Below are 27,791 nucleotides of genomic sequence, written 5' to 3'. Positions count from 1 at the left end.
AGAGAAATATAATGGAAGCCACCAATGTGAGCAACATCTGTAATTTCAATTTCCTAGTAGCCACATTGAAAAAGTAAAAAAGAATGAGGTGAAATTAACTATGATAACACATTTTATTTAACCCAACATAACCAAAATATTATCATTTCAATTATAATAAATATAAAGAATTATTGAGATATTTGTCACTTCACCTTGTTCTAAATCTTTGAAATCTATTGTGTATTTTACACATACAGCATATCTCAGTCAGATTAGTCACATTTGAGGTACTGAATGGCCACATGTGGCTGGTGGCTACTGTACAGACAACTCTGCTGAGGAATTTTGCTATAAAAGTAGAAGAAAAATGGTGGTTACTGAAAGGGGGTATAGAATCAAGAGAGTTTTCTTTGTTTGTTTTTAAATGGAGACACGACAGCACCTTTACATGTGATGGGAATCATCTAACAGAGACAGGCAATTTGACAATCAGATGTCTTAGATAGAGGCAGGGAGGTTTACCACGTTCAGGTAGGGAGGCACATTACAGGGGCGCAGATGTGCGAACGCATGAAAGTTTTCTTCTGATTGCATCTGTTTCCCAGGGAAAATAGGTAGCAAGGTCCTCAGATGAACATGTGAAAGGGGAGGAGGTACTGGAAGTTTGAAGAGAAAGGCAAAGGTATGATGTATGATGGAATCATCAAAGAAAGTGGAAGGGTGAATGAGTAGGGACATGTAGTATGACTGCCAGCTGTCCCCGTGGGCTACTTGAGGCTGGTGGTCACACGTGTAAGAGACTCATCAGCTCAGCTCTGTGTATTTCTCTACTTCATTAAATGGCTCGTCTTCAGGTACCAAACAGTTCTCCGTCTAGTCGGATTTGATTGGGGTTGGTGAGCAAGATAAATGAATAGAGGAATCGGAAGCTGAGTATAAATGTAAGTGAAGGATTGTAATGATGGGGCACGGCATCTCAGCTTGGAAGGAGGGTGCCCACGCTGAGGGGAGGAACGGAGAGAATGTGGCAGGAGGAATGGATGGTTAGAGTTAAGTGCTCGGGGAGCTGGAAAGATGGGTGGTATTGTTTAGAGAGTAGGACGTTTGCCTTGAGATCCTAGTGGCAGTACCCTGGCTGTAACCATGGTAACGGGCAGCTGAGGTAGAACGGAGTCAGGGTCCGTAGGGAAGAAGCTACCAAGGAACCAAGAAGCTGCTGGGCGTGGTGGCAAGAGTAGTGAGTGATGGCGAGAGTGAAAGTGAGCCAAGAGCTCTTGTCTTCAAGGAATGAGGAATGAGGGCTGCAGAGGGCTGCAACAGGAAGTGGGGCTAGAAGGATCTGATGATACACACATCAAAATTGGAGGGTTTTTTTGGGGGCAAGAGTGGTCTGAAAGCAGAAATAAGGGGAAAACAGGGCCCCACTCTTGACCTCTGGGCCGTGGAATGAGGCATCTAGTCGAGAAGGTGGCCACCTCTAGAGACTGCAAGGGAATCAGGACACTCAGGGGAGAGTCAGGAAGTGGACAGGTGATCAGAATGAAGCTGAGGCCTCAGGGCAGCATGTGGGCCACGTGCTCTGTAAATAGAGTTTGACTGGAATTCAGCTACATCCGTCGTTTACATATTGCTGTTCTCTCCACAGAGTTGAACATTTGGGACAGAGAATGCATGGCTTGCAAAGCCGGAAAGTTGTACCTGGCCCTTTACAGAACATGTCTGCAGCCCCTGAATGGGAGATGGACTGTGGGGAACACAAGGCATGGGAAGGATTTAGGGGTGGGATGGAGAGAGAGAAGGGGTTGGACCAGAAGATGCACAGATTACGTGGGAGGGGAGTCCAGAGTCTGGGCTTTGTGTGGCAAGCAAGAAGAGAGAAAATGGAATGCAGGGGCAATTTCTGCCCTTTGTTCTCAAGATGACTCTGCTGATTCACTGTCAGCACTGTGTGTGCTGGGTCATAGCTTGAGGTCAAGAAGGGAGCTCGGGTATCAGAATTGGGCCCCTATATCAGACCTGAACTTGGGGCCAGGGCAACTTCATTTTGAGGACTAGGCTTGAGCCTTAAGTGACACATTTAAGCATTGGATCCGGAACTGGGAGACGGCAGCTGGGGGCTTACCTCAGATTCAGGCAGGGCCCAGCAATGAGAGGGTTAGTCTACATTAAGGATTTTCAAACTGCGTCCCATGGAACCCCTTGAGGACTTCTTGGGCAGTGAGGCCAGAGATGAATGACTGGGGTTCTGGCTCCTTTCCCCATATTTAACAGAGTGGCTTCCTTTATCTGTTTAACTCATTGGGCCTCTGAGTAAGGCTTTGTTTGAACAGTGGGTTCTACATCTAAAAGCATTTTGATGACCTTGGCCATACTATATCTAAAGTCTCTCTCTGCTCCACGATTCTTTCACCTCAGCTTGGCAATTTGATGGGTTCGCATGTTAGCTGGTGATGCCTTGAATCCCAAGCAGAGGTTGCCAGAATGTGGGAGCAGGCTCTTTTCTCCACAGAGAAATGTTCTTTCCACTGAAATGGAGATCAGTTTGCAAGTTTGTCAAACAACATTCCAAATCCAAACCAGATTTGGTTGCTAAGTATTTCCTGGAAGAAAGCAATATATTTATCAGAGTACAAGATGTTCACAAAATATTATTCAGTGAAGGGAGCAGAGATTAGACAACTTTCTTCTCTTTTAACCACTGCTCCAAGTTGATGCAAGCTGTTTAAGAAATGTCTGCTTTTAAGATGTGGTGTATACACACAATGCCATAAGAAAAGATAAAATGGTGCCATTTATGACAACATGGATGGATCTTGAGATTATAATGCTAAGCAAAATAAGTCAGACAGAAAAAGTCGAGAACCATGTGACTTCACTGATATGTGAAATATAAAACTGAAAGCAACAAAGGAACAACACAAACAAATAAAGAAACAAAAACTCACAGATACAGACAATAGTTTAGTGGTTACCAGAGGGTAAGGAGGGGAGGGGGTATGAGGGTGAAAGGGATCAAATATATGGTGATGGAAGGAGAACTGACTCTGGATGGTGAGCACACAATGTGATATATAGATGATGTGTTATAGAATTGCACACTTGAAACCTATGTAATTTTACTAACTATTGTCACCCCAATAAATTTTAATTAAAAAAAAAGTGTCCGCTTTTAATTTGGAAGGGGTAGACAATTCAGGATCGGACATAGGTCTGTAGGGACTGCTCTGTTTCTCTCAGATTAGACACAGCAAGGCGACACCACTGCCTTATGCCTGCCTGTCCCTAGGGGCTGGGTTCGGGTGTGGATGCTTGGGGGTACTTCTCCAGGAGGTGTGTCTGGCAGTTCCTTAGCTGGGCATTAGAGCTGTTAAAAGAAGAGGACAGTGAGGCTCTAGAGGGCCCAGTGAGTCAGAAAGGCAGGGCCGACATGTTGGAAGGGAAAGAGGGACAAAAGCCTTAGCGGCTGCAGCACAATGCCTCCATCTCCAGCAGGTGGAGCTACTGAGGACTCTTCAGTTCTTGGGGTGGGTGCGGGAAGGTGGCTCACAGGGGCCTCTAAAGTCCCCTTCACATTCGTTCAGCAGTCCCATCTCCCCATGATACCAAGGAGACAACTCCACTTTAGGAAGGAAATATGAAAGATCTACGGGGGAAAGGAAATGCCTCTTGTCACAGGCCAGCAGAATGGCAATGCTGAGGTGAGACAGTGACTCAGCATGGCACTGAGGTAGCAGACAGGCACGCCCACCTTCCCTGGGCAAGGCAGACTCCCCTGATGTGCAGGAGGCCAGGACAGCTACTTCCCCCTAAGTAGCTGCAGGGGGTGCCAAGGCGAGCAGATATTTCCCAGGAGACACAAGGGAAACAAAGGGATATTCATTTAATTTTGTAAAAGCAGCAGGAAAAGGAGGCATGGCTGAAGAGAGCTATGTCTTCTCTGGGGGTGTACGTGTCATTTTTGAGTTAAAAGGAGGGGCCGAGATTTAGACTGGATGGAAAGCCCCAAGGACCAATACCCATGGGGAAGAGAAACTAGGTGCCAAATATGGCCACGTGTGCAATTAATGGGGAAAGAGACTCAGAGGGTCATGGTGAACCACAAGGTGAGCAAGTGCTAGCATCATAACCTCTGTGGCTTTAATAGTCACCTAGATACATCTTTTGGAAGCGTGCCAAACCTAGATGCTTCCCTCTCTTCATCAGCCTCATGGCCTGGACAACAGGGAGACGTGACTAAAATCTGGGCTGGCCTCATGAAAAGTCTGCCCTCTATGGGCAGGAGCAGCAGCCCAAGGGAGGCCCCAAGGCCTAAATAAGCTGGAGCTGGGCAGGCTGGCCCCGTGTGCAACCTGTGGCCAGGCACTCGCTCCCTCCCTCCCTCCCAGGGGTGCTCTCTGAGGCCTACACTACTTCCTATCCCCACCTCCCATGCTGTAGTTAAGGCTGTGAGTGGGGCACGCAGCATCGTATCTAGTCAACGCTGACTCACTCATAAACGTGAGAAAAAGATAGCGTCTCTGCCTAAACAAAGTGAGTCCCTGCAATGCACCCTCATCTCTCTATTGGTCCCAGAAGTGCTGGATCTCAGCCTGGGACTCTTTTCTATGCATGTGTGAAAGGCTCTGGGGAGACTGAGGGCTTGAGAAAGATGCTGGATTTAAAAAGGATTTAGGGGCATTTGGAACAACCCATCTTAAAGACCTTTGCTATGGTTTACTGAGTTAATTCAAGGCATTTGTTTAGTCACTCTCTGTTGCTTCTGGCATGAACAGAAGCAGCACAGTCTCTATATAGCTGCCTTCTCACTCCGAGTCCTCTGGAGCCAGGTCTACACCTGGCAAGCACCCTAACTTTAGTGCCCCTCATGCCACCCAAATATCCCTGATGTAATGTGGCTGGAGTGTGCCACTCATTGGTCAGGCGAAAAAGGACAAGAAAGAAAAACCCCTAAAACAGTTCCAAACAACCCTAGTAAGCCATCCAGATGGCCTGAGACAAGGAAATAACTTCTAAATGATCATGCTTTGCTCCTGCATTATTTCCTGCAAGAAAGACCAGACAGTCCATGAGATCACAAGCAGTGACTGCTCTGGAGAAGCCACAGGGGCCTAGGGGGACAGCACAGAAGGATTCACGAAAACAGTTTCCTGGGGTAAGAGCCTAATGGCACTGAAGCTGGTTGGGACTCTGAGGGAGTAAACACACTAGGTGGCCACGGCTTGATCACTCTCTGGATCAAAGTGACAAGGGATAGCTCAAAGAAGCCAGCTTATTCCTAAGTGGAATCTGCTGCAAAGGTGCCCTCCCTTCACAAAACAGATGAGTTATTCGGATTTCATCAACCGTGTGTTGATAAATTCCATCACACACAGCACATGAAGGCTTGTTAGGTACAAGTATTTCCTAGAGAATCTCTTTGTGAAGTTACTAATTCCTTCATAAGGAGATTGTCCCTTCTAAATTTGATGTGAGATTCCTTACATAGCTTTTAATTAAAAAGCACATACTGACTTGTGTCAACTTATACTGAAGTGCAGGCGAGTGTCATGGGAAGGTATATTTGATTGGGGTCTGGTCACTCATCACCAGATTCTTAAGAGTTTCCTGTGTTCTTCTCACCCACACATCTTGAGTGGTCTGTTTCCTTGGGCCACAGAACAAGGCCCACTGTAGACAGCTCTTGTGTGCCAGCCCCATCCCCACCCCCATGCCCATGGACTGCAAACTCACAGGCAGGCTGAGCTAAATCTGCTCAGTGGTACGCAGAGAAACTGGTCAAAGGAACTGTCAGACCAGATGTGGCTGGAGATGCACTAAGAAACCCGATGCAGAGTACTGTCCTCAATTGCGTGAAGGAGCCTTGATTCCATCAAAAGCACTCAGGTTCGACTCGTATGTGTGCACATGTGTGGGAGCACACGCGTGCATGTGGGAGCAGTGGTGGGAGGTGTTCCTAAGTAACAGCTCCTCTCCCTTTGGAGAAAGTCTGAATTCAAAGCGATATTTAATAGCTCCTCTCATCCTGCCTGAAGCCCAGTGCCACAGTGACCAAATCAAGAAGAGATAGAAATACAGAATGAAAAAGAGGTATGAAGTGGTGATAGAGGTGAGGAGCGGGGATGCAAAGGGAAGTTATACTTACCCTACAACCACAATTATAAAATCGAGTAAATTCCAACCGTTGCGGAGGTAAGCATTGGGGTGAAAGAGAAGTCCATAGGCTATTACTTTTAAAAATGCTTCCACGGTAAAAATGATGAGAAAGAGATATTCCACTCGTTCCTAGGAAACAAAAATAGAAGAGAGAGAAAAAGAAAATCGTTAGATTGGGGATTTACAAAATTCTGCCCCTGCAGATCTCATGAGGAGATGGAGGAGAATGCCGTCCCCCTGTAGAAGGATCTAGAGGGACAGGGGTTGGGATCTCCCTCCCCTTCCAGGCCAAATTTCCAACTCCACAGTCTGTCCCACTGTTAGAACTCCAATCCACTGTGCACTGAGGTTTTGTTTTGTTTTTTTAAGTCTTCAAATGTCCTCTGTTAAAGTGTGAATATTAGAGTGGTGGAAAAATTGCACATTTTTGGGGAAACACCTTACTTAGTTAATCAATGAACATGTCATTGTACCTTCTCATAATGTCTTGACCTAAAGGGAAATGATGCCTGGACAGTGGAGCAAGCTGCTGAGAAAGAGGGTAGACAGAACCGTGGGAAAAGTGGGCCACGATTTCAAGATAACAAACCCTGAAGATAATATATATAGTCTTTGGGGGTGTACTACGTAGCTGAGTTCTCCAAAATAGAGCAAAAACAAAGGTGCAAAGAAATAGAGACACTGAAGATCTCTTAACAGCTGCTGAAACAGAGGAAAAACTGCTCACAAACATGGATCCAAAAATTTGAACTGTCTCTCTTGAGGAAATAAAACTCTTTGTCCAAAGACATAGACTGGGTCCTCAGTGAAAACCAGCATTTCCAGGATGGAGGTGGGCACTCAGATGGGAGTGGTGAGTGGAAAAGGCTCATCTCTTTTCTCAAGGGGTCGGAGGCAGGTAGTCTTTTCCTCCCTCTGCCACCTGCAGAAGGGCTTTGCATTTATGGCTGCAGCTCTTGTCCCTGGGGGCCTGCACTGAACAGGACAAGCTCCTTGGCTCAGTTAGAGCCAGCCAACTCTGTGCTGATTCCCTAGCTTCCCTCACCACTGATTGCTCTCTCCCATAGCATGCCCCAGTGCACAGCCTTAACGGCCCTCGCCAGGAGAAGGCTGCCTGGATGCCTTCATGCTCCACTGCTCCCCACTGCAGGAACCCCAGTCCACATCTCACTGGACCACAAAACACGAGTCCACATGGCATTTAGCCACAGATCCTCCAAGCAGGACGGGCCAGTCCACAGCCTCAACTCAGGAAGAACTCAACTCAGAACCCCAGACCTATTTTCCCATCCTCTACAGGGCCAGGTGGAGCTCACAGGGGATCTCCAGGTGCCACCCACATTAGGGAGAGAGGAGGGGCATTGCCTGGGAACGACCTCCTCTTCTGCCTAGCCTGTTGGGAGGGTGTTCCATGACTGGGGCACTGGGAACCTGATGGGTAGCCCTGCAGGGAGAGGTTGACCCATACATGACCCTGTGCTCCCTTCATTCTTTCTGAATCCCCTAGACATTTAGCGAGTGCTGGTCTCACCTCTGGATGAAGTAGTTTAAGGATGCAAAGTTAAAAAATGCAGAATTCTTGGGCCCCACCCAGGCCTACTGAAGTAGAACTCCTGGCTATAGATCCTGGAGATGTACATTACAATTTCCAGGTGTTTCTGAGGCACCTGAAGTTTAAGAACCACTGGCCCATGTGCTGATGGAGGCCAAGGTCAGGGAGCAACCATGGGAAGTGAATAGACAGGTCAGACTGAATCAGCATCTCAGAGGCAGACCATCTATCCTTCATTTCCTACCCATTAGAGCATCACAAAGTTGGTCTGGGGACGTGACTGCCTCGGGCCTATGACCCAGCTACAAATCACAGTGTGTGGGAGCGTCAGGTCTTTTAAAACGAGGTGATGTTGGATTAAAATGAACATCAGGATAGTTTTGAAAGGGAAAGTATGTTATAAGGGCACAGTGCAACCTGAGGAAGCTTGTGAAGGTATGGCACTGTCATAGCTACATAGCCCCCATCCCCATGAGGGTCAGAGCTCTCATGTTTAACAATAGATGACAGAGCCACCTCCTCTGTACCACAGAAATCCCCATGGAAATTCACAAAGTTGATGTTGGAATGAGAAGGGAAGAAAAAGAAAGGGAAACAGACATAAGTTGGGTATCTACTACATGTCAGGCACTTTCATGTGTTCACTTATGTGCTAGTTACTTTTATCCATCCATCCATCCATCCATCCATCCATCCATCCATCCATCCATCCATCCATCCATCCAGTCATCCATCCAGTCATCCATCCATCCATCCATCCATCCATCCATCCATCCATCCATCCATCCATCCATCCAGTCATCCATCCAGTCATCCATCCATCCATCCATCCATCCATCCATCCATCCATCCATCCACCCACCCATCCATCCATCCAGTTATCCATCCATCCATCCAGTCATCCATCCATCCATCCATCCATCCATCCATCCATCCATCCACCCACCCACCCACCCACCCACCTACCCACCCACCCACCCACCCATCCATCCATCCATCCATCCATCCAGTCATCCATCCATCCAGTCATCCATCCATCCATCCATCCATCCATCCATCCATCCATCCATCCACCCACCCACCCACCCATCCATCCATCCATCCATCCATCCATCCATCCATCCATCCATCCAGTCATTCATTTTCAGTGTGGAACAACCAGTTGAATCATCTGAAAGTGACTCTGGAGCTCCTTCTAGATTGTCTAGACAATGAGCTTTCTGAAGGAGGTAGCACCCAAGCTTAGAGTACCTCCTCTTCAGGGTAAGGAGAACAGTAATATCCCAAAGGCTCTGGGAACCTTATGTGATGGTAAGCAGGCATTCCAAGACAACTCCTATAAACAGCTGGAACCCCCAACCCAGACTACCCGGCACCAAGCAATCTGTTTATTCCTTCACCTACAAGGCTTCATTGCCTTGCTTGGTTTCCCTATAAAAACAGAAAGCCATGGGGGAAGAGGGGTCCTGCTCCCCTCTACTGCAATGTAGACCCACGCTGCAGGCCAAATGGCTTCCTGGGCCTGACACACCTCTTTGTGAGATGGGACGCTTGGGGGACCTGTGGCTTCTCTTGTGACCTTTTGCTTTGTAATTCTCCCAATAGAGCTTGTTCCTTTAATTTATACCATGTGACACTTATCCCACAGCCTGGCACATAACATGTGGAGGTCCAGAAGGCCATCTGATGTGACAGTGAGTCATTCAAATTTTCACAAAGATGTTTATGTGCTGGGTGCTGGAGATTTGAGAAAAGGGGCTCCAAAACTGACCTTTGGTAAATTGGTACAATGGCTATCTTGGTACAGTAAGAGACAAATGGACAGATGATTCCATAAGTGAGTAAGTGATGCTGTGGAGGTAAGCACAGTTTCCTATTGGTGGCTTTCCCAAGCAGCTGAGATGAGGTTTGAAGGATGGAGTTGCACAGGTGAAGAAAGTGGGGAGGGTCAGGTATTCCACGTGGAGGAAGAACTAAGGAGAGGGGAAGTGTGGAGAGCTTCGGGAAATGCAAACATTTGATTTGGATGGAGTGAAGCTATGAGAATATGGGGCTGGAGGGATGTGTAGGAGCAAGATGCCCAGGGGCTGTGTGGCCACGCCCGGATGCTTAGATTCCATTCTGAGGATGCTGGGATGGCTCGGTCAGGTGTGCACCGTAGTCTGGCACTACCATGGAGCATGACGGCGGAGACAGGGGAGGAGAGGGTGGCGAGTGACCCATACAGAGATCATGGAGATTTGAGCTGCAGTAGAGACAGAAGGACTGGTTGAGACATAGGTGGATTTGAGAGCATCTTTATAAAAGATGTAATTTGATTTCTGGTTGCACTAGGGGTTCGAGGAAGTCAGTGAAAGAAATACGCTGTCCCCTCCCTGTGGTTTTGAATGTGGTGACTCTGAATGTGGATGCCTCCCACTGCAGGAGGGGACTTGGAAGAGGAAGGGGAAGAGTCAATTCTGGATTTGCTGAATTTAGGGCACTTGTGGGATATCAAGATGGAGCTGTCGGTGATCAGACACGCCGAGGTGGGGCATAGAGGGAAGTTCAGCTCGCACAGAGGGTTGAATGAGGTGGCTCTGGGACAGCTTGCAGACTAAAGGGAGAAACACTGAGGCTGGAATCCAACTGCCTAAGGGACAACCTCATCCTCAAGAAAGCACTTGCATTTCATGGTATTTATCTCCGAGGTAGAAGTTGCAGGGCTCTGCTTCAAGCCATGAGTCTTGAGAGAAAGGATCTTGGAGGTCATCTACTTAACCTACTCACTTAAAAAACTAGGATACTGATAAGATATAAAAGGCCAGAGACATACATGCCGAGGACGGAAAACCAGATTTTCTGACCTTCAGTCTAAAGGTTCATTTGTCACGTCTGTCCTCCCTGGGTGCCGGGAACCTTTCTCAGTGGTCCCCGCTTATCCCCAAACACAACTGGGTCATGCTAAGATGCTTAAGTTTCTGAGATAGAACTGAAAAGGGACCAGGGAGTCAGTAAGAAGAGGTGTGGGCATGAATCCACAGGAGGGGCAGGTGCCTGTGGTTGCTAAGTCTGGACACAGCCGTCTGCATAGACTCATCCTGAGAAGCACTGTATTCACTCTGCCTGAGGGGCATGGGTTCCCTTACAGAATTAATTCCCACAAACAAACAAACAAACAAACATACAAACAAACAACCCCTAAACCTAAAAGCAAACAAAAACACTTAAATAAATGAAACAGTTTAATTGATCCTTTCAAAACATGTGTTGTACTGCCACAGAAACATCTAAGGGCGAGTGAGTGGAGTAGAGAAGGGCGAAACTCTCAGACTATTGTCTTCCCGCTGATGCGTCGCTATCGGTTCTGTGTGTCCATGCATTTGCAGCCCTCCTCCTGCCTGAATCCTGAGGCCAGAGCTCTGTGTGCCCTCCTGAATCCTGACGGGTCCCAGAGTTCTTTGAGAAGGCACCTAATAGTGAGTATGCACCTGCTCTTTCTGTGCTGGTGGGAACCAGGGAACTTTGGAAGCCAAATGGTACAGACTAAGATTCCCATTTCTACTATTCTGTGTTGAGCTTGGAAAGGGTAGAGGAGGTATGAAAATTGCAGAAGAGAGGACAAACCATGGGACAGAGGAAGGGGAGCACCAGACTCTCAAAGCTGCAAACAGAGGAAGCTGGATTCCTTGGGGCTCCTGGAGGACCCCCTTCCCTGATGATGGGTGAAGTGCTACCTATCTTGGGGCAGTGATGACTTTGCCTTTTCAGATGGTTCCTGTCTTTCTTCTGCCTTTCTATCATTTTCTCTTCTTTCCAGTGCTATGTACCTCTTATTGCTTCCTTTCCGCCTTCTTCTCCCTTTCTTTCCTCTCGCCCTGCTCATTGTTTAGGGCTACAACTGGCAGCTGGGGGCCATGGTCACAGCCATGTCTGAAATATTTAGAAGAATTCAGTGGAGAGAGCCTCAGTTCCCAGGAGTCCTGATGTCTCCTAAACACTTGTGGAGCTAATTGGACACTGATGTGTACAGGCTATCTTAGTTTTCCATTTATCTTTTCATATACACATGTCCTGCCTTTCAACTACATCATAAGCTTCTAGAGGACAGAGATTCAATTATCTTTTGATGCTAATAATCTTGATTTTGACACCAACTGACTGAACGTCTTTGGGCAAGTCATTTTACTTCTCTGGGTGTATTTGTTCATCAGTAGAAGAACTAGTTAAGCATTTAGAAAAAAAATAGAGTGCTGCAGAGAGCCCTAGGTTTCCACAGTGCTGTTTGGGAGCAGTTACGGGTTAGGGGAAGACTGAGGAAGTAGGGCTTTGGCTCCCCAGCTCTTGAACCAGAGCAACGCCATTTTAACCCACATGCAAAGGTTGTCCAAGGGTCCTAGCACAGTTGAATGGAGTCCAGGAGCCAATGTGATGGGGATGTAGACAGAGAGAAGTAGTCACCTCTTCCTGACCAGTCTGGAAGGCGTTTATTGGCTTTACATGCTGGCTTCTGCATAAGATTTTATTTGAGAAGAGGAATCACTGTTTTTTGTGTTTTTCTTGGAATTTTGAACACCACTTCCAAAGTGGTAGATGACATCCAAATTATCTCCAGAATTCTATGGCAAGTGAGGAAGCTGGTATCGGGCCTGTGTGCAGTTCTGCCTAAGGCACAGTCAGATTCCAAGACATGGAAAGGAACAAGAAGTTCCTCTCCTCATTGTCTGAGAATTGCCATAAATGCAAGTGGATTTTATAATAAAAAATCCTTCATTAAAGCGATTGTTAATATTTGTGCATTAGGAGAACGCAGACTCCTTGTGAGCAGAAGCCACGTCAGGGCAGAGTTCCTAGGACAAAGATAGTCATGGAGAGCCGGCCATGTCTATTCATGGATGCACGTTTCTGCACACACACACACGTTGTACAGCGGGGCAATGCCCACCATCTGGACAGCCTACATCTGCTATACAACAGACCAGGGTGTGAGAATCGATACTACAAGAGCCTCTGTGCACCCACTTAAATTTACACAAGTGTATTTATTGACGCTGCCAAGAATCGTACACCAAACAGAATTATGAGAAGTCCAGTCATACAATTCCATCTCAGTAGAAGGTGCAAAGACAATAATAAACACAATAACAATGCTTCAGGTAGAATCTTGTATTCCAGATTGTTTCATAACTTAAGTACCATTCAGTCTGACCTCAAATGACAGCCTCTCGCCTATTCTCTAATGAAGGGAGACGAGGAAACTGGAATACTACAGTTCCTCATTCTCCAGTTCTCTCATTCATTCATTCATTCAGCCACAAATGTTTCTTGAGGGTCTGCTCCACCCCACATGACTTGCCACATTGCTCTCTTAGGACATTGGATGGACGTGTAGAAATAAGAAGCTGGAAGGACCTTCAGAAAGGATACACACCCAAGCCCCTCATTATACAGAAGTAAGGGGACTTGTTCAAGGCCACACATCGACCCCATGTGATAAGCACATGGGTTTCCTGATGACTGGTTGGTGCTCCTCCTGATATAGCACAGTGGCCTCTGTCTGCGGACTGACTGAAACCCTGGATAACTGTGCCCCTCAGGGGCAGTAAAGGGCACATACATGGTGTGACTGGAAGGGTGGGCAGCAGGCAGGGATCCCCAATCCTCCTTCCTCCTGGGTCCTCTACTGGTGCTAGAATTGCAGCCATTAAGAAGCCTTCCCTCCATAGTGGGTGGCTGGATAAATTCCAATGTGGTAAATGTACACACAATGGAATATTAGACGTGAAAAGAAATGGAGTTCTGACCCCTGCTCCAACATGGATGAGCCTTTAAGGCATGGTGCTCAGTGAAAGAAGCCAGTCATAAAAGGACAAATACTGTGTGATTCCACTTCTTGAAATACCTAGAATGGGCAAATCCAGAGATAGGAAGTAGATTAGAGGTTACTAGGAACTGGGGGGAGGGAGGAACTGTTTTGGGGAATAAGAACTTTGGAAACAGACAGTGGTGATACTTGCACATCGTGAGTATAATTAATGTCACTGAAGTGTATACTTAAAAGTGGTTAGAATGGCAAATTTTATGTTATATATATTTTACCACAATGGGAGAAAAAGAAGCATTCTTTTGGATATTAAAGGTTTTCTAACCTTTAGGGGTCTCCATCCAAACCACCTGAGGTCATATGTAAACCAGCTACCACCTTAACAGGGACTAATTCATCAGAATGTTGACATCATAGCTTTTTTTTGTGAAACCCTGGGCAGATGCCTGGGGTACTTGGATTAAGAAGAAAGGGGCTGGGCAGGGACGTGGGAGGCCACTGAAGGTAACTTTTTCAATTTCAGTTTTTTTTGGGAGGCCCTTCCAAAGGGCAACATATATGTGTGTGTGTGTATATATATATGTATGCTGTGTTTCCCCAAAAATAAGACCTAGCTGGACCATCAGCTCTAAAGCGTCTTTTGGAGCAAAAATTAATATAAGACTCAGTCTTATTTTACTATAATATAAGACCTGGTCTTATTTAATATAATATAACATAAGACTGGATTTATAATATAACATAACATAACATAACATGACATGACATGACATAACATAACATAACATAATATAATATAATATAATATAATATAATATAATATAATATAATACCGGGCCTTATATTAATTTTTGCTCCAAAGGACGCATTAGAGCTGATGGTCCGGCTAGGTCTTATTTTCGGGGAAACACGGTAGCAATTGAGGCTGAGTGAACTGAAAAGCATGCCAGTATTTTACAGTAGTTCAGTTTAAAAAACCAAAACTCTCCTCCAACTGGTCTGTTTTCTTTTGTTTGCCCATGATGCTAAGTTGAAGTGACTTATTAATTTCTGGCGTTTCTGTCTTCTCCTCTAGAGGCTGGCCTTGCCTCAGCTGCCCTGGCATGCAGCACCAGCCTCGGATCCAAAGTGTGCTGAGCAGAGCGAGCTGTGTCACATGTCTGGGTGCCAGCCTGCCCACACCTGCTGGGCCCTTCACTGCCCCCTGTCCCTGAGACAGCATCTCTGTCCATCCATGGGGCCCCTTCCTAGGCTGTGTCTCAACTGTAAACCCCACAGGGCAGAGACTGTACTGCTGGAGTTCTCTACCTGGTGCCTAGCATGTGGACCGCACAGAGGGAACAATCAACCTGCATCACTAGCTGCCTGCATTGCCCTCTTGGAGTTCAAATGAAGCCAAATGTCACACAGGCCAGCCTCCTTGCCACTGCAGGTGCTTCCTCACTTGACTGCCTCCATCTCAGGGCTGTCATTTCCTTTTAAGGCTGCCCGTCCTGTCATTGGGCAGCTCTGCGCTGAGAATATGGCCGACCCCTTCCTCTCCAGGGAGTTTACTCTGACTCAGGGATATTACCTTTCCTTCGAGGGTAATGGGGTGGACAGGGTGACAGATATCACCAATCAGGGCTGAATTACTCCTGGGGACATTGGCTTAGTGACCTATGGGCTAATGTGTAATTTCCCAAATGGAGGGAGGGTGCAGCAGTGACCTTAAAACGCTCTCCTAAATGCCCACTAGACTGACATGCCCACTAGAATAAATGACACTAGACTGAGGACTAGACTGACGCCTGACCCAGGGAAACAGAACCTGTCGTTTCTGCCCATCCCCACTGCCTGTCCCCATCCAGGCCCCCAGTCACTGGTTGTTTGGACACTAAAGATGCTTCCTAACTGGTCGCATTGACATTGAGGCTGTTTTCCCACTTAAAAGCCTTCAGTGGCTCCCCTCTACCTCAAAACTGAATCCAGCCTCCCGAGCCTAACTCCCAGGTCTATCACAGTCTGTCCACCACTCCGTCTGGCCTTATCCTTGGCCACCACATTGCACGCCAGTCACACCAAAAGGCTCACCACACTCAAACCAGACAGGCTGTTATGTACAACTCCTCGTCATGCCCGGCTAAGCCCTGCCCCTTGCTCTGCCTGGCAACCTCCTCCTCAGGCTCCTAGGCAGGTCCGTTGTCATCACCTTGTCTGGCTTTCACCCCTTCCCTGCCTCTTTGCCCCAGAAGGGGTGGAGTTAGTCCCTCCTTCTAGTTGCAGCACCCTTTCTTCAGATCACGATGATAGCTCTTATTACAATGTGTGTTTTCTAGGTGGTTCTCCTCTGTAGAGAGAGAGCACCTATAGGGCAGAAGCAAGTGTCTCTGTCACCTTTGATTAAGAGGTGTCTTTAAATGAAAGGCAAAACTATAGAGGAAAAGGGCTTTGGAGTCAGACACACCTGGGATCAAACTGTTTCCCTATGACAAGCTACATAATCTACCAAATTTTGGTTTCTTCACCAGTAAATAGGGAATACTTATACTGAATTCATGGGTAATTTTCAGAATTAGAAATCACATCGTCATCACTCAGATGGTAGCTGCTGACATTACTGTAGCCTGGCACCTGCACACAGTAGATGTTCTGCACATGTCTGTAGAGTGAACATCCCTGTTGCATGTGGATTTGTGCGTCCTCCCAGATATCCTGGCTCTGTCTGCTCCCATGGAACCCCTGCTGAGCAGCACTAGCCTGCTGTCCCTCCTTGTCGCCTCTCCTGCCCTGTCGACATCAGCTCTCCCGACCTCCAAGCAGGTGGCACAACTCACTTTAGTGCCTCTTTTGATCTTCTTGACTTCAACAAAAACTAGAGACTTGAGGCCTCACATCTACTTCCCATTATCAAAGCAACTTAAAGACCAAACAAAAACAAAACCTTCTCTGTATCCTGTTTGCTGGGTTCCATGTGGTCCAAATGTTCTTGTTTCACCTCCCTCCTTAGCCCTTAGATCTAGAGGGATCTGTGTCTGGGAACCTGCCAACACTTTGCCTCTTGAAGTGTTTTATTTCAGCTATGGAAGGCAAAGTGACAGGCGACAGTGCTCTCAGGAGCAGAGGACAAATGGATTGAAGAGATGTGGTAACCATGTGGTAATCACACAGTTCACAAGACACTTGCCCATACATTTTTTTTAAATTAAAGTTTATTGGGGTGACAATTGTTAGTAAAGTTACATAGATTTCAGATGTGCCCATACATTTTAATGTTGAGACTCATGATCACTTTGTGAAGCAGAAAGGGCAGGTATTTTCTTCTCTCTTATTCCCACTTTCTTTTCTTCCTCACACCACCACTATCATCACCACCACCACACCATCACCATCACCACCATCACCACCATCATCACCACCACCACCACCATAACCATCACCACCACCACCACCATCACCACCATCTCCACTATCACCATCATCACCACCATCATCACCACCACCACCACCATCTTCACTATCACCACCACCACACAATCACCATCACTACCACCATAGAACCACAACTATTATCACCATCACCACTACCATGCAACTACCACCATCACCACCACCACTATCATCACGAACACACAATCACCATCACTAACACCACTCAACCGCATCATCACCATCACCACCATCACTATCACCACTACAGACATCATCACCGCCATCTTCACTACCAGCCATCACCATTGCCATTATTGTCATCATCGCCATCCACTGGTTTTGGAAGGGGCATGTGACCCAAATCTTTTCTTTAGCTGGGCATGTGCATGCCCATATATGAAGCCTGGAATCATGGCAATCATCTGGGGACTAGTTGAGGACAAGAGCAACATGCTGAGGGTGGCAGAGAGAAAGGGTAAAAAGAACTGGGGTCCTGAATGAAGTTGCTGAACCAATGAATTAACTCAACCAACTTTGGTGCCATGCTCATTTGGGGCTTATTTTATGTGAGATAAAATTTCCTTATTGTAGAAACTATTTCGAGGTAAGTTTTCTAATACTTGCCTCTGAAACCATCCTTATCGATAGGCTCTATTTGCGATCTCTACACTCCTCCTCCTTCTGCCTCTTTATTCTACTTCTGCTCAGTGCTTCCACCCCTTATCAGCCATTTGGGCACATTACAACTAAGCTTAGAGTCACCCAGCTTGGAAAGGCCGGAGCTCGTAAACACCAAGACAAATGCTCCTCTGTCTTCTAGTTCACTCTTCAGCCCATGTGTGAGATGCTTCCCTCAGATTACTGTCTCAGGCTAGATCTAGAGAGATCAGCCCAAATCTTTGTCAAATGGTAGCTATGTAATTCTGTGCTTAGCCTCTTGGTACAGCACAGGGTTGTTGAGACAAAGGGTACGCTGCATGAGGGAGTCATGTTATAGTCCTAAAAGCGGTGGGGTGGGTGGCATGGCATGGAGGAACCCCTCCAGTATCCCAGGGGCAGAGATAAAGGACACAGATGCAGACCTGGTATTTCTCTCCTAGGGTGGGTTTTTTTTTACCCTCGAAAAATGAAAGATTTTCTGAGTAAGGAACTTTCCAGAATCTTACTTTCATCATGCCACAGGAATTTATAGGGACTGCCCATTCCTAGCTCATCAGGCCTCACCCTCTCTGCTTGAATATTTTGCTTCCTACCTGTGTACCCTGTCTTCTCCTGACACCTACTACACAAGTTATGACGCTACCTCCCTTCCTATCTAGTTCTATGCTGGCCTCTGTGGCCACTTGCCTGGCATGTTCTCACTTCCTCCAGGGCCAGATGGATTCCTCCTCCTCTTAGAGGATTCCTTTGACTTTTCCAGGGCTCTCAGTCTCCTCTTTCTGTGGGCCCTACAGTCTCATGGCCAGTATGTCTATTGTCTATGCTGCTCAATTGGGATTTCTATGTATGAATTATGGCATATTTTATAAGTTCTCTCCTTGTGGCAAGTGTCCTAGATCTCTCTTACCCCATCAGGAGTGTGAGTGCTCTGAGGGCAGGAACTATGTCAACATTTCCCTCTGTCCCCACAGTGCCTTGTACAGGGCCTTGGCCTGGAGGCTCACAGACCCTCTAGTGCAGAGTTGGAAGGATATCTGGAGGCCACTGAGGTCGATGTCCCAGGCTCGGCCTCTCTCAATGCCCGTACTTCATGGTGTACAGCGCACTTTCACATCTCCGTCCTCTGTCTGTTCCCTAGACAGCCCGTGGGTCAGCAGGTGGCCTGTCACCCAGCACTTGGTGTGCAACTGTAGGCGGCATGGAGAAGGGTGGCCTTCTTCCTCGGCAAGCTTTCCCCTCGGCCCCCGTAAGGAGCACCACCAGGCCATGTAGCATCGCTACATGGAGACTGTGTACTGAGGGGCCCACCCTGAAGGGTGCTGAGAGTGAGGACTGTGATTACACAGGGCATAAGATGCTGCCTCAGCCCTCCAAGTGCTCACAGTCGGGCAAGGAGGCAGGAAGGGTGTGCCTGGCGGAGAGAAATGATAATACAGGGTCATGTTGGCTACTTGCCAAATGGGTACAGTGGATAATAAGACGTTTAAGAATCCAGAGAAAAAGCAGGCTGCTAAAGTCAGGATATGTGGTGTGGGCTGGGCCTGAGGGTGGGGAGCGACTGTGGGCTGAGCCCAGGGACAGTAAGGTGATTTCCATACAGGAAACATAAGTTCCTGTGGAGACATAAAGAGCAGATGATTTTTGCTAGAGAGTTTGCCTTGTGGGAGACAAATCTGGAGACAGCAGGGTTTAACTGAAAGCAGGTCTTGAGTGACAGGATAGAATTTGTACTTCATACGAGGGTGTCTCAGGATTTAAGGTCTATAGTGACTTGCATCAAGGATGGTTTGTGATCAAGGGGTGATATGTGCCAGGCTAAGATAAAGATAAATGTGGAAAGCAACTTGCAGACGGATTAGACTGAACTTGGGAGAACCTGAAGTAGTCCAGGAATATATGATGCCCATTTGAACCAAAGAAGAACAGAGCAGAAGGAGAGAAAAGGCAATGACAGATTCAGAAAATGCTGGGAATGGAGATGGACAGAGAGGGGAGTATCAAACATCACATCAAGACTTCATTCAGAACGGCTGGAAGAATGAAATTATCATTTGCAGTGATTGAGTCCAAGGCCGGCGCTGGTCAATCAACAGGGTGGCTCAGGCATGGTCACACAAGCTCTCTGGACTGCAATTTGTTTATCCAGCAAGTGTGAAGTTTGGCCAGATAATCTCCACTCCTCTTCCTGCACCCAGCTAGAAGGTGATCCAGTGGAATGGGAATTCCATGGCACCAGCAAATCTGAGTTTTAAATTTTAGATCTTCTAAAACTACTGCACCTTGGCCAAATTACATGCATCCATCACCAGCTATAAAATGGAGATAATATTTTCCTATCAAGATTCCTTACGGATTGAGGGGAAAAAATGTATGCCAACATGTTAACCAGGAAGAAATACTTAAGAAGTGTTCCCCCCCTTCCCTACTCCCCCAGTGGTTCTAGAACTTCATGGTATCTGAGATGTGACGAAGAGAGTACAAAGAGAAGCAATGCCCCAGCAGAAATGTAACAGGTGATTAAAGCTGATGGGCAGGTCAGTGCAGAAAGCGTGGGTTTGAGAAACAATCTATATAGACGAAGCCATGAAAGTTATATGAAAACCATGATCAAAGAACAGGGTGATGTGATGAGAATAGAGGATAAGGGTTCAGGAGATGGATGTTGGTGAGGGGGTGGCCCAGTGCAACCATTTACAAGGTCATTATCATTTCTGCTGCGTCCATATAGTTGTATTAGGGTGGTGCAAAAGTAATTGCGGTTTTGCAATTATTTTTAACCTTTTAAACCTCAATTACTTTTGCGCCAATCTAATACTATTATTTACTTAATACTTTTCTTTAAATCAACTCACTTCTCTTACATAAACATTTAGAAATGAATTTCTAAATCAGAAATATCACTATTATTGCTTGCCACGATCAAAGGTGACAGTAAAAATAACTATTAAAATGTCTGTCCATGTATTCCCTAAAATCTTCTCACCCCCGCCTCCCAAGTTCACATTCCACACTTGGGGAAACACTAGGCTCAAGGACTGTCCCTTGAAAGGATCAGACTGACTCCATATAGCTCGAAAAGGTAGGAGAAAGGAAGAAGGACCCATCAGTGGAATTGAGGGGAAGGCAGATTTTGCCTCTGAGGACAAACTCTCCAACAATGGGGTGGCTGCCTCTGCGAGTTGTGCACCCAGGCACCGGAGTGGGTCACCCGTGGGTATGGATTCATGGATGAGCCTCAGTTAGTTACACCACATCTCCTCCAAGGTCCCTTTGAGGACCAGCAGTCCTTGATGCCATTTGGGAGTGAGAGGGAAGCAAAGTAAGTGAGTGACTGAATGAATGGATGAATGAACGAATGGATGCGTGCATGGATGGATGGATGGATGGATGGATGGATGGATGACTGAGTGGATGGGTGGGTGTATGGATGGATGGAGGGATGATTGTATCAACGTATGGATAGATGGATGGATAGATGAACAGATGGATGGATGGATGGATGGATGGATGGATGGATGGATGGATGGATGGATGGATGACCGGGTGGATGGGTGGGTGTATGGATGGATGAATGGAGGCAGAGAAGAGCTATTCATCAAGACAGGCATGGGCCAGGCCAGTGTGACACTTATGCTCTCTTGGCAAGGACCTTTCTCCCCATCCACTGGGCTTGCACAGGACTCGGACTGCTCCCAGTCAGTCTTGTGGCTCAACAGTGCATCGGCCTGAGGAGGCCATCTCTGGCTCCACACAGTGGATCCTCCAGTCTGGTCCTCTTTTGCCTCAGTGCCTCAGCCTGCCTCTAGGGCTGAGATGGGTAAGTGGTACTATTGATCTGGGCTACTTGAAGACCAGCAGGTAAGGAAATGAAATGCTCACCAGCAGCAGCCTGGCCACACCTCCTATGTGGTTCAAAGACACGAGCGTGCACTTGAACTTCAGCAAACAGGAAACTTGTTCGGGCAGCAGGCTCCTCTGGGGCTGGCTGCTGGGATACCGGGACTCTGCCTGTCTAAGTGGCCCCAGGATCCTGCCTTGAAGGGGACACCTCCCTCACCCAGGCTCTATGACAGCTTTGTCTGCCCTCTTGATGCTCTGGTTCTGTTCTGGTGGTTTGCTCGGAAGGCTCTGAGGACCACCTGGCTGTGCACTGTGCCGAAGCATCTGGGCACAAAGCATCAGGCTGGAGCAAACCCGGGAGTTCCTTTGGTCCAGCATCTCAGTTTTTCAGATGAGGGCAGTCAGGCACAAAGAGGGGAAGGACTTGCCAAAGCCACAAAGCTGCTTAATGCATGACATGGTGATAATGCTCATTTACAACAGTCTATGCTTTTTAGAAAAGCATGTTGTGTCTATGCTTTTTCTGATCTACCATCTAGAACATGTGCCTACTCCATTATCTGAATGTCTCCTGATGGGACCTGTGTTGGGAGGACGGTGTTTGGGGTAATAGTCTGCCTTGTGCTATTGTTGACTATGAGCACAGCACACTTCCTCTGTCAGATCATGCTGTTCTGGAGGCCAGGGCTCGGGTGTCACCATGCACCCTGAACCAGGGCAGAACACTGGATGGAATCACAAGGATTTGATCTGCTGCTTCTTACCATGATTCCTGGGAACACCTCTTTGCCTCAGTTTTCTCATCTGTAAAATGGGATGACAAAACCTACCTCATAGGGATATTGTGAATTTGAAATAAGAAATGAAAATGATATTTATTATGGACTTTTGTAATCGTTAAAGTGCTATACAAATGAGTTATTACTAGAAAAGCAAAAAAGAAGAAAATTATCTCCATGTGAACCAAGCAGTGAGGTGTGCTGATTTTTCAGTCAAGACTGAAGCATGCAGAATAGAAGTGACCAAGGTCAACCAGGAAGACTGTGAAGAGCCCGAGAGTGGGCCCCCAATCTCCTGTTCGTGCTAACACTCACCTTCGGCCTCACTCTGACTCTCTGTTAGCCTCAGCCCCGCTTTCCCCCCACTCCAGGTACTGACAGAGGGGGTTGTGGGATAGAGAGTCATAGACTCCTAGGGCAGGAGAAAGTGAGCCCCAGAGTGTTGGAACCCCTTCCCCCAAGTTGCTAGAGCAGGCCTCCAGGTTGGCCATGAGGAGGAGGATGAAACGTCTTCCATGGACGGCACCTGGCGCTGTGGGGAACACAGCGACACAAAGATGCAAAGATACGGTCTCCGCTCTGTAGGGGCCCGCAGTCCACGTCCTGCTTTGGGGAGTCACCGAGTTTCTCCCTGACCCCCTCTCCTAGCCTCTCTGCTGACCATCGGTCACCTAAAAAGGGCGAACTCGCCTCTCCTCCAAATCAGGCTCAGCTCCTCAGACTTGAGCCCTTCTTGGAAACTGGCTGACACGTATGCTGAAGGCAGATCTAATTTAATAAGTGTTTCGTGCAAGCTGCAAATAGTCATCATTTTGGCTTTTGGTGGATGTCTCCCTTCCCTTGTAAAAATGGCCTTGCTGTCCTTGCTGACCAGTTCAATTATAATGTCATGAAACAGAGAGCAATAAACTGGGGACATGCCCTAAAAGGAGAGTGTGGTAACAGTGATTCAGTCTTTCCCTTTGGGGACCCTGGTAGTGGTGAGATGAGCTTGAGCTGTCTCTCCTTGTGAAGGTGGGTTTTGTGGTAGGTGAGAAGGGATCTGATACCAGAGGCCCCGGAGCCCAGGGTCCTGCATTCACCTGACATTCACTAACCCTGCTGGAAACTGCTCATGGCACAGCGGTGTAGCAGAGCGGTACCCACTGCCTGTCGGTGGGGCTCCTCCCGCCCTTTCGTGTATAAAATTGTACTACAAGGCTATAGTAATCAAAATGGCATGGTATTGGTATAAAAACAGACACACAGATCAATGGAACAGACTAGAGAGCCCAGAAGTAAATCCATGCCTATATGGTCATTTAATCTACTACAATGGAAGCAAGAATTTATGGTGGGATAAAGACAGTCTATCTAATAAGTGGTTCTGGGAAAACTGGACAGATACATGCAAAAAAATGAAACTGGACCACCTTCTTATGCCATATACAGAAATAAACTCAAGATGGATTAAAGACTTAAATGTAAGGCACAAAACCATAAAACTCCTAAAAGAAAAATATAGGAAGTAAACATTCAGACATTACCCTTAGTAATATTATTACTGATATATCCCCTTGGGCAAGGGAAACAAATGAAAAAATGAGACTACGTCAAACTAAACAGTTCTTTCACAGCAAAGGAAACTATCAACAAAACAAAAAGACATCCTATTGAATGGGAGAAGATATTTGCTAATGATACATCTGATAAGAGATTAATATCTAAAATTTATATTAAAAAAACTCTTACAATTCATCATAAAGAAACAAACCAATTAAAAAAATGAGCAGAGGACACGAAGAGACATTTCTCCAAAGAGGATATAAAACATGGCCAATAGACATATGAAAAGATGCTCATCGTCACTAATCATCAGAGAAATGCAAATAAAAACCACAATGAGAAACCACCTCACTCCTGAATACCTACCATCAATAAATCAACAAACAGCAAGTGTTGTTGAGGGTGTAAAGAAAAGGGAACCCTCATACACTGTTGGTGGGATTGCAAATTGGTGCAGCCATTATGGAAAACTGTAGGGAGGTTCCTCAAAAAACTAAAAATAGAAATAACTTATAACCCACCAATTCGACTCCTGCGTATCTATCCAAAGAAATCCAAAACACTAATTTGAAAAAATATATGCACCCCTCTGTTTACTGCAGTGCCATTCACAATAGCCAAGATATGGAAACTGAAATGCCCATCAATAGACGATTGGATAAAGAAATTGTGGTACATTTATACAATGAAGTATTTATCTGCCATAAAAAAGAATGAAATCTTATCATTTGCAACAACATGGATGGAGCTAGAGGATATGATGCTAAGTGAAATAAGTCAGACAGAGAGAGACAAATACCATATGATCTCACTTATATGTGGAATCTAAAGAACAGAATAAACGAGCAAACAAAACAGACTCATAGATACAGAGGAAAAAACTGATGGTTGCTAGATGAGAGGGGGGTGAGGGAAGACATGAAGGGATTAGAAAGTACAAATTGGCAGTCACAAAATAGACACGGGGATATGAAATACAGTATGGGGAATATAATCAATAATGCAAAGACTATGTAGGGTGTCAGATGGGCACTAGACTTACCGGGGAATCACTTCACAGATTATATAAATGCCTAAACACTGCGCTGTACACCTGAAACTAATATAAAATAATATTAAATGTTAACTATAATTACACACACACACACACACACACACACACACACACACACACACGGTGCCAAAAAAATGTATACACATTTTAAGAAAGGAAAACTGTATTAAAATTGTAATACTCAAAATATACCAATAACAAAAGATGAATACAAGTTATGTTTGACTTCGGCAATTACAAGAGGTGCTCAAAATGGTTACCATTGGCATAATTTTAATACAGTTTTTTCCTTTCTTAAAATGTGTATACTTTTTTTGGCATCCTCTGTATATATAGTCACGGGATGTAAAGTGCACCATAGGGGATACAGTCAATGGTATTGTAGTAACTATGTACGGTGTCAGATGGGTAGTAGACTTGGGGGATTACCACTTTGTGAGGGGTATATGTCTAATCATTATGTTGTTCTATACACCTGAAAAAATTATTGAAAAATAAAAATGTATAGAATGAGAAAAGAAAAGATAGCCCTTCCTTTGACGGTGTTTCTCAGCTTGAAAGCTCTGAAGTGATGGGTCTGAGTATTTGATTTGATAAGGGATCACAAATATAGTATAAACATTCCAAAGCAGACACTATTTTGCTTTTAAAAACCTGACGCACAAAACGCTAGCCATTCTAGGCCAGTTGTGACCCCACCCCCCACTGAGACACCATCCTGGTTGTGCGGGTCTCTCCCCTCTGTGAATTCTTCCTCATCATCTACCCAGTGATTCCCAGGCTCTTGTCAAGATTTCATGGATTAGTAACACAGCAAAGAAATGTTAGGGACGGGAGTGGGGTTGCCAACTTTTTACGCTGCCAACTAGAAATATGAAAAATCACAATGACCATTTATTTATCCCTTTTGTTTCATAAAAGGAAGGAGGAACTACCTGAGAAAAAGGGAGGGTGGCACCCCTCTGCCATCACCATCGCGCCCACGCACACACTGCACTGTGCTTTTCTCATCTAGTGCAGTGGATAAATCCTCACTGTTGGTCAGCACAGGCTGGCACTGGGAAACTTCAGTCCTTCCCCTTCTCTAGCTCCCTGCATGCTTTCTGTGTCCTTCCTACTAAGGCGTTTTTTGCTCTGGCACCCGAGGCCCTCTAGAATTTGGCTCCAGCCAACCCATCTGTGGGAGATGGCAAAACCGGCCACAATATTTTACAGCTCTTCCTATCACAGGCTATTTGCCCATCTCTTGAATGTGTGCTGACTTTGTCACTTGCTTTGACCAATAGAATACTGTGGAAGCGACACTGTGCAACATCTAAGCCTAGGCCTCTTGAGGCCCTGCAGCTGCTTCTCTCCGACTGGGGGCCCTTCTCCCACCACATGAACAAGCCCATGATCACCTACTACGGAATGAGAGACTATGTGGAAAGAGGACCCAGTCATACCAGCCAACCTAGTCAAGGCCATATGAACGAGCCAGTTCTCGTGACAGCTGCTTGCAGACACCTGAGCAAGCCTAGCTCAGACCAGCTGAGCCCTGCCAGGTCCAGAAGAACCACCCAGCTGGGACCAGTCTACATTGCTAACCTGCAGAAACGTGAACTCAACGAACAGTCATTTAAAGCCACTAAGCATTGAGGGAGCTTGGTATACTGCACCAGCCTTTACACCACTTCTCCAACCATGGTTTGCATGGGACTTCCATGCCCGCCACTGCCTTAAATACAACTTGGGCTTTCCTATCTACAAATTTGCCTAAATTATCCCCCAGGCCTAGGCCTGAAATGTGTGTTTCCTTCCTGCTCAGATTTTACCCGTTCTTCACATTCAGGTCAACTGCCCCTTCTTTAAAGACTTCCCAAAACTGTAGTGCTCACTGTCCGTGCCACGCGCCTGACCCTTAGTTACTTACACATCACCTTGGGCACGTCTTACACACAGTGGTAAACTATTTCTGATACTTTCACTTCACATGTGTTTATTACGTCTTGCTTTCTCAATTAGGATGCCAGTCCTTCGTGGGCAAAGGCTTGTTTTATATTTAGACTCAACTTTTAACCCAGTACCTTGTGTAGGACAGGTATATTTATTGTTCATTGATTGATGAGACTGGAACTCAACGAGTATCTCCAAATAACCACACTGAGTCAGTTCGCAGCAACGTACCTTTCACCCAGCTCTGAGCTGGGGCCTAGATCCTCCCGCTTTTCCATGAGGTCTCATCTCATTTTTCAGTCCCAACAGAAATGCTTTCTAGAACATGGGGAATGGTCATCGGTTCCCCTTACATTAATAGCATATAAAGTCCGAGAGGCGCATCCAAACCAAGGCAAATAAAACCCCTCTTGACAAATTATTACTTGACTTTCCAACTCTCCTGGAACTTTCTAGAACTCTCTGGAAACTTTCCCTTCTAATTTCTGTGACCTTTCATTTGTCCCAGGCACTGGCATTGGATAATCTGGGCTTCCTGTGCCTTTCAGCCTTCACTAAGGTCTTTAAAATGAACTAAAAGCTCCCTGGGAAAAACAGATAAAAAGCTTAGCATTGCAAATGAGGACAGCGCTAAGCCCAGCTGGAAAAGAGGGCAGCACATTCCAAGAGCTCCAAGCTGGGCTGCTAAAGGTTAAACTGGCAAGGTGAAGGCCAAGGTTTCTGGCTCTCCTGGTTTACTCCTCTGGCTGGGTCTTCTCAGACTGCCCAGAATCAAGTCAGCCCCACGTGCCGCACGCCCTCCCTTCACGTCTGCCCGCCTGGAGACCAGCGCCCTGCACGTCCCTCACGTGACCGCCTGTCTGTCTTGTGATCTTAATCGCTTGATTTTCTAATAGCAAAGACAGCAAATCATTTTTGAAATTTAAGAAAACTCTAAGGCAAAAATAGAAAAATAAAAATGAGCAATATCCTATTTCTCTTCTTTGTGTGTATTTTTGTCTTTCCAAAATTGTCATCATACTGTTAACATTATTTTATACCCTCTTTTTGCTTAAAAATAGTTTTACACATCTTATG

General features: G+C 46.3%; 1 protein-coding gene across 45 annotated transcripts in view; it reads right to left on the bottom strand.

Moving 5' to 3' along the window:
- The window catches only part of CACNA1C (calcium voltage-gated channel subunit alpha1 C), a 721,586-nt gene that overhangs the window by 240,268 nt on the left and 453,527 nt on the right, over positions 1–27,791 (bottom strand). For all 45 annotated transcript variants that reach the window (XM_088801728.1, XM_088801716.1, XM_088801731.1 and 42 more), the window contains one exon: positions 6,125–6,264. In XM_088801728.1, coding sequence (XP_088657854.1) covers positions 6,125–6,264 — 140 coding nt within the window. The remainder of the gene's footprint in view (positions 1–6,124; positions 6,265–27,791) is intronic.

The sequence above is a fragment of the Rhinolophus sinicus genome, chromosome 1 (assembly GCF_057876585.1).
Source record: "Rhinolophus sinicus isolate RSI-liver-muscle chromosome 1, RSI-T2T, whole genome shotgun sequence".
Lineage (NCBI taxonomy): Eukaryota > Metazoa > Chordata > Mammalia > Chiroptera > Rhinolophidae > Rhinolophus > Rhinolophus sinicus.
Note: the sequence above shows the minus strand (reverse complement) of the source record. Positions and strands in the feature narration are given on the sequence as shown.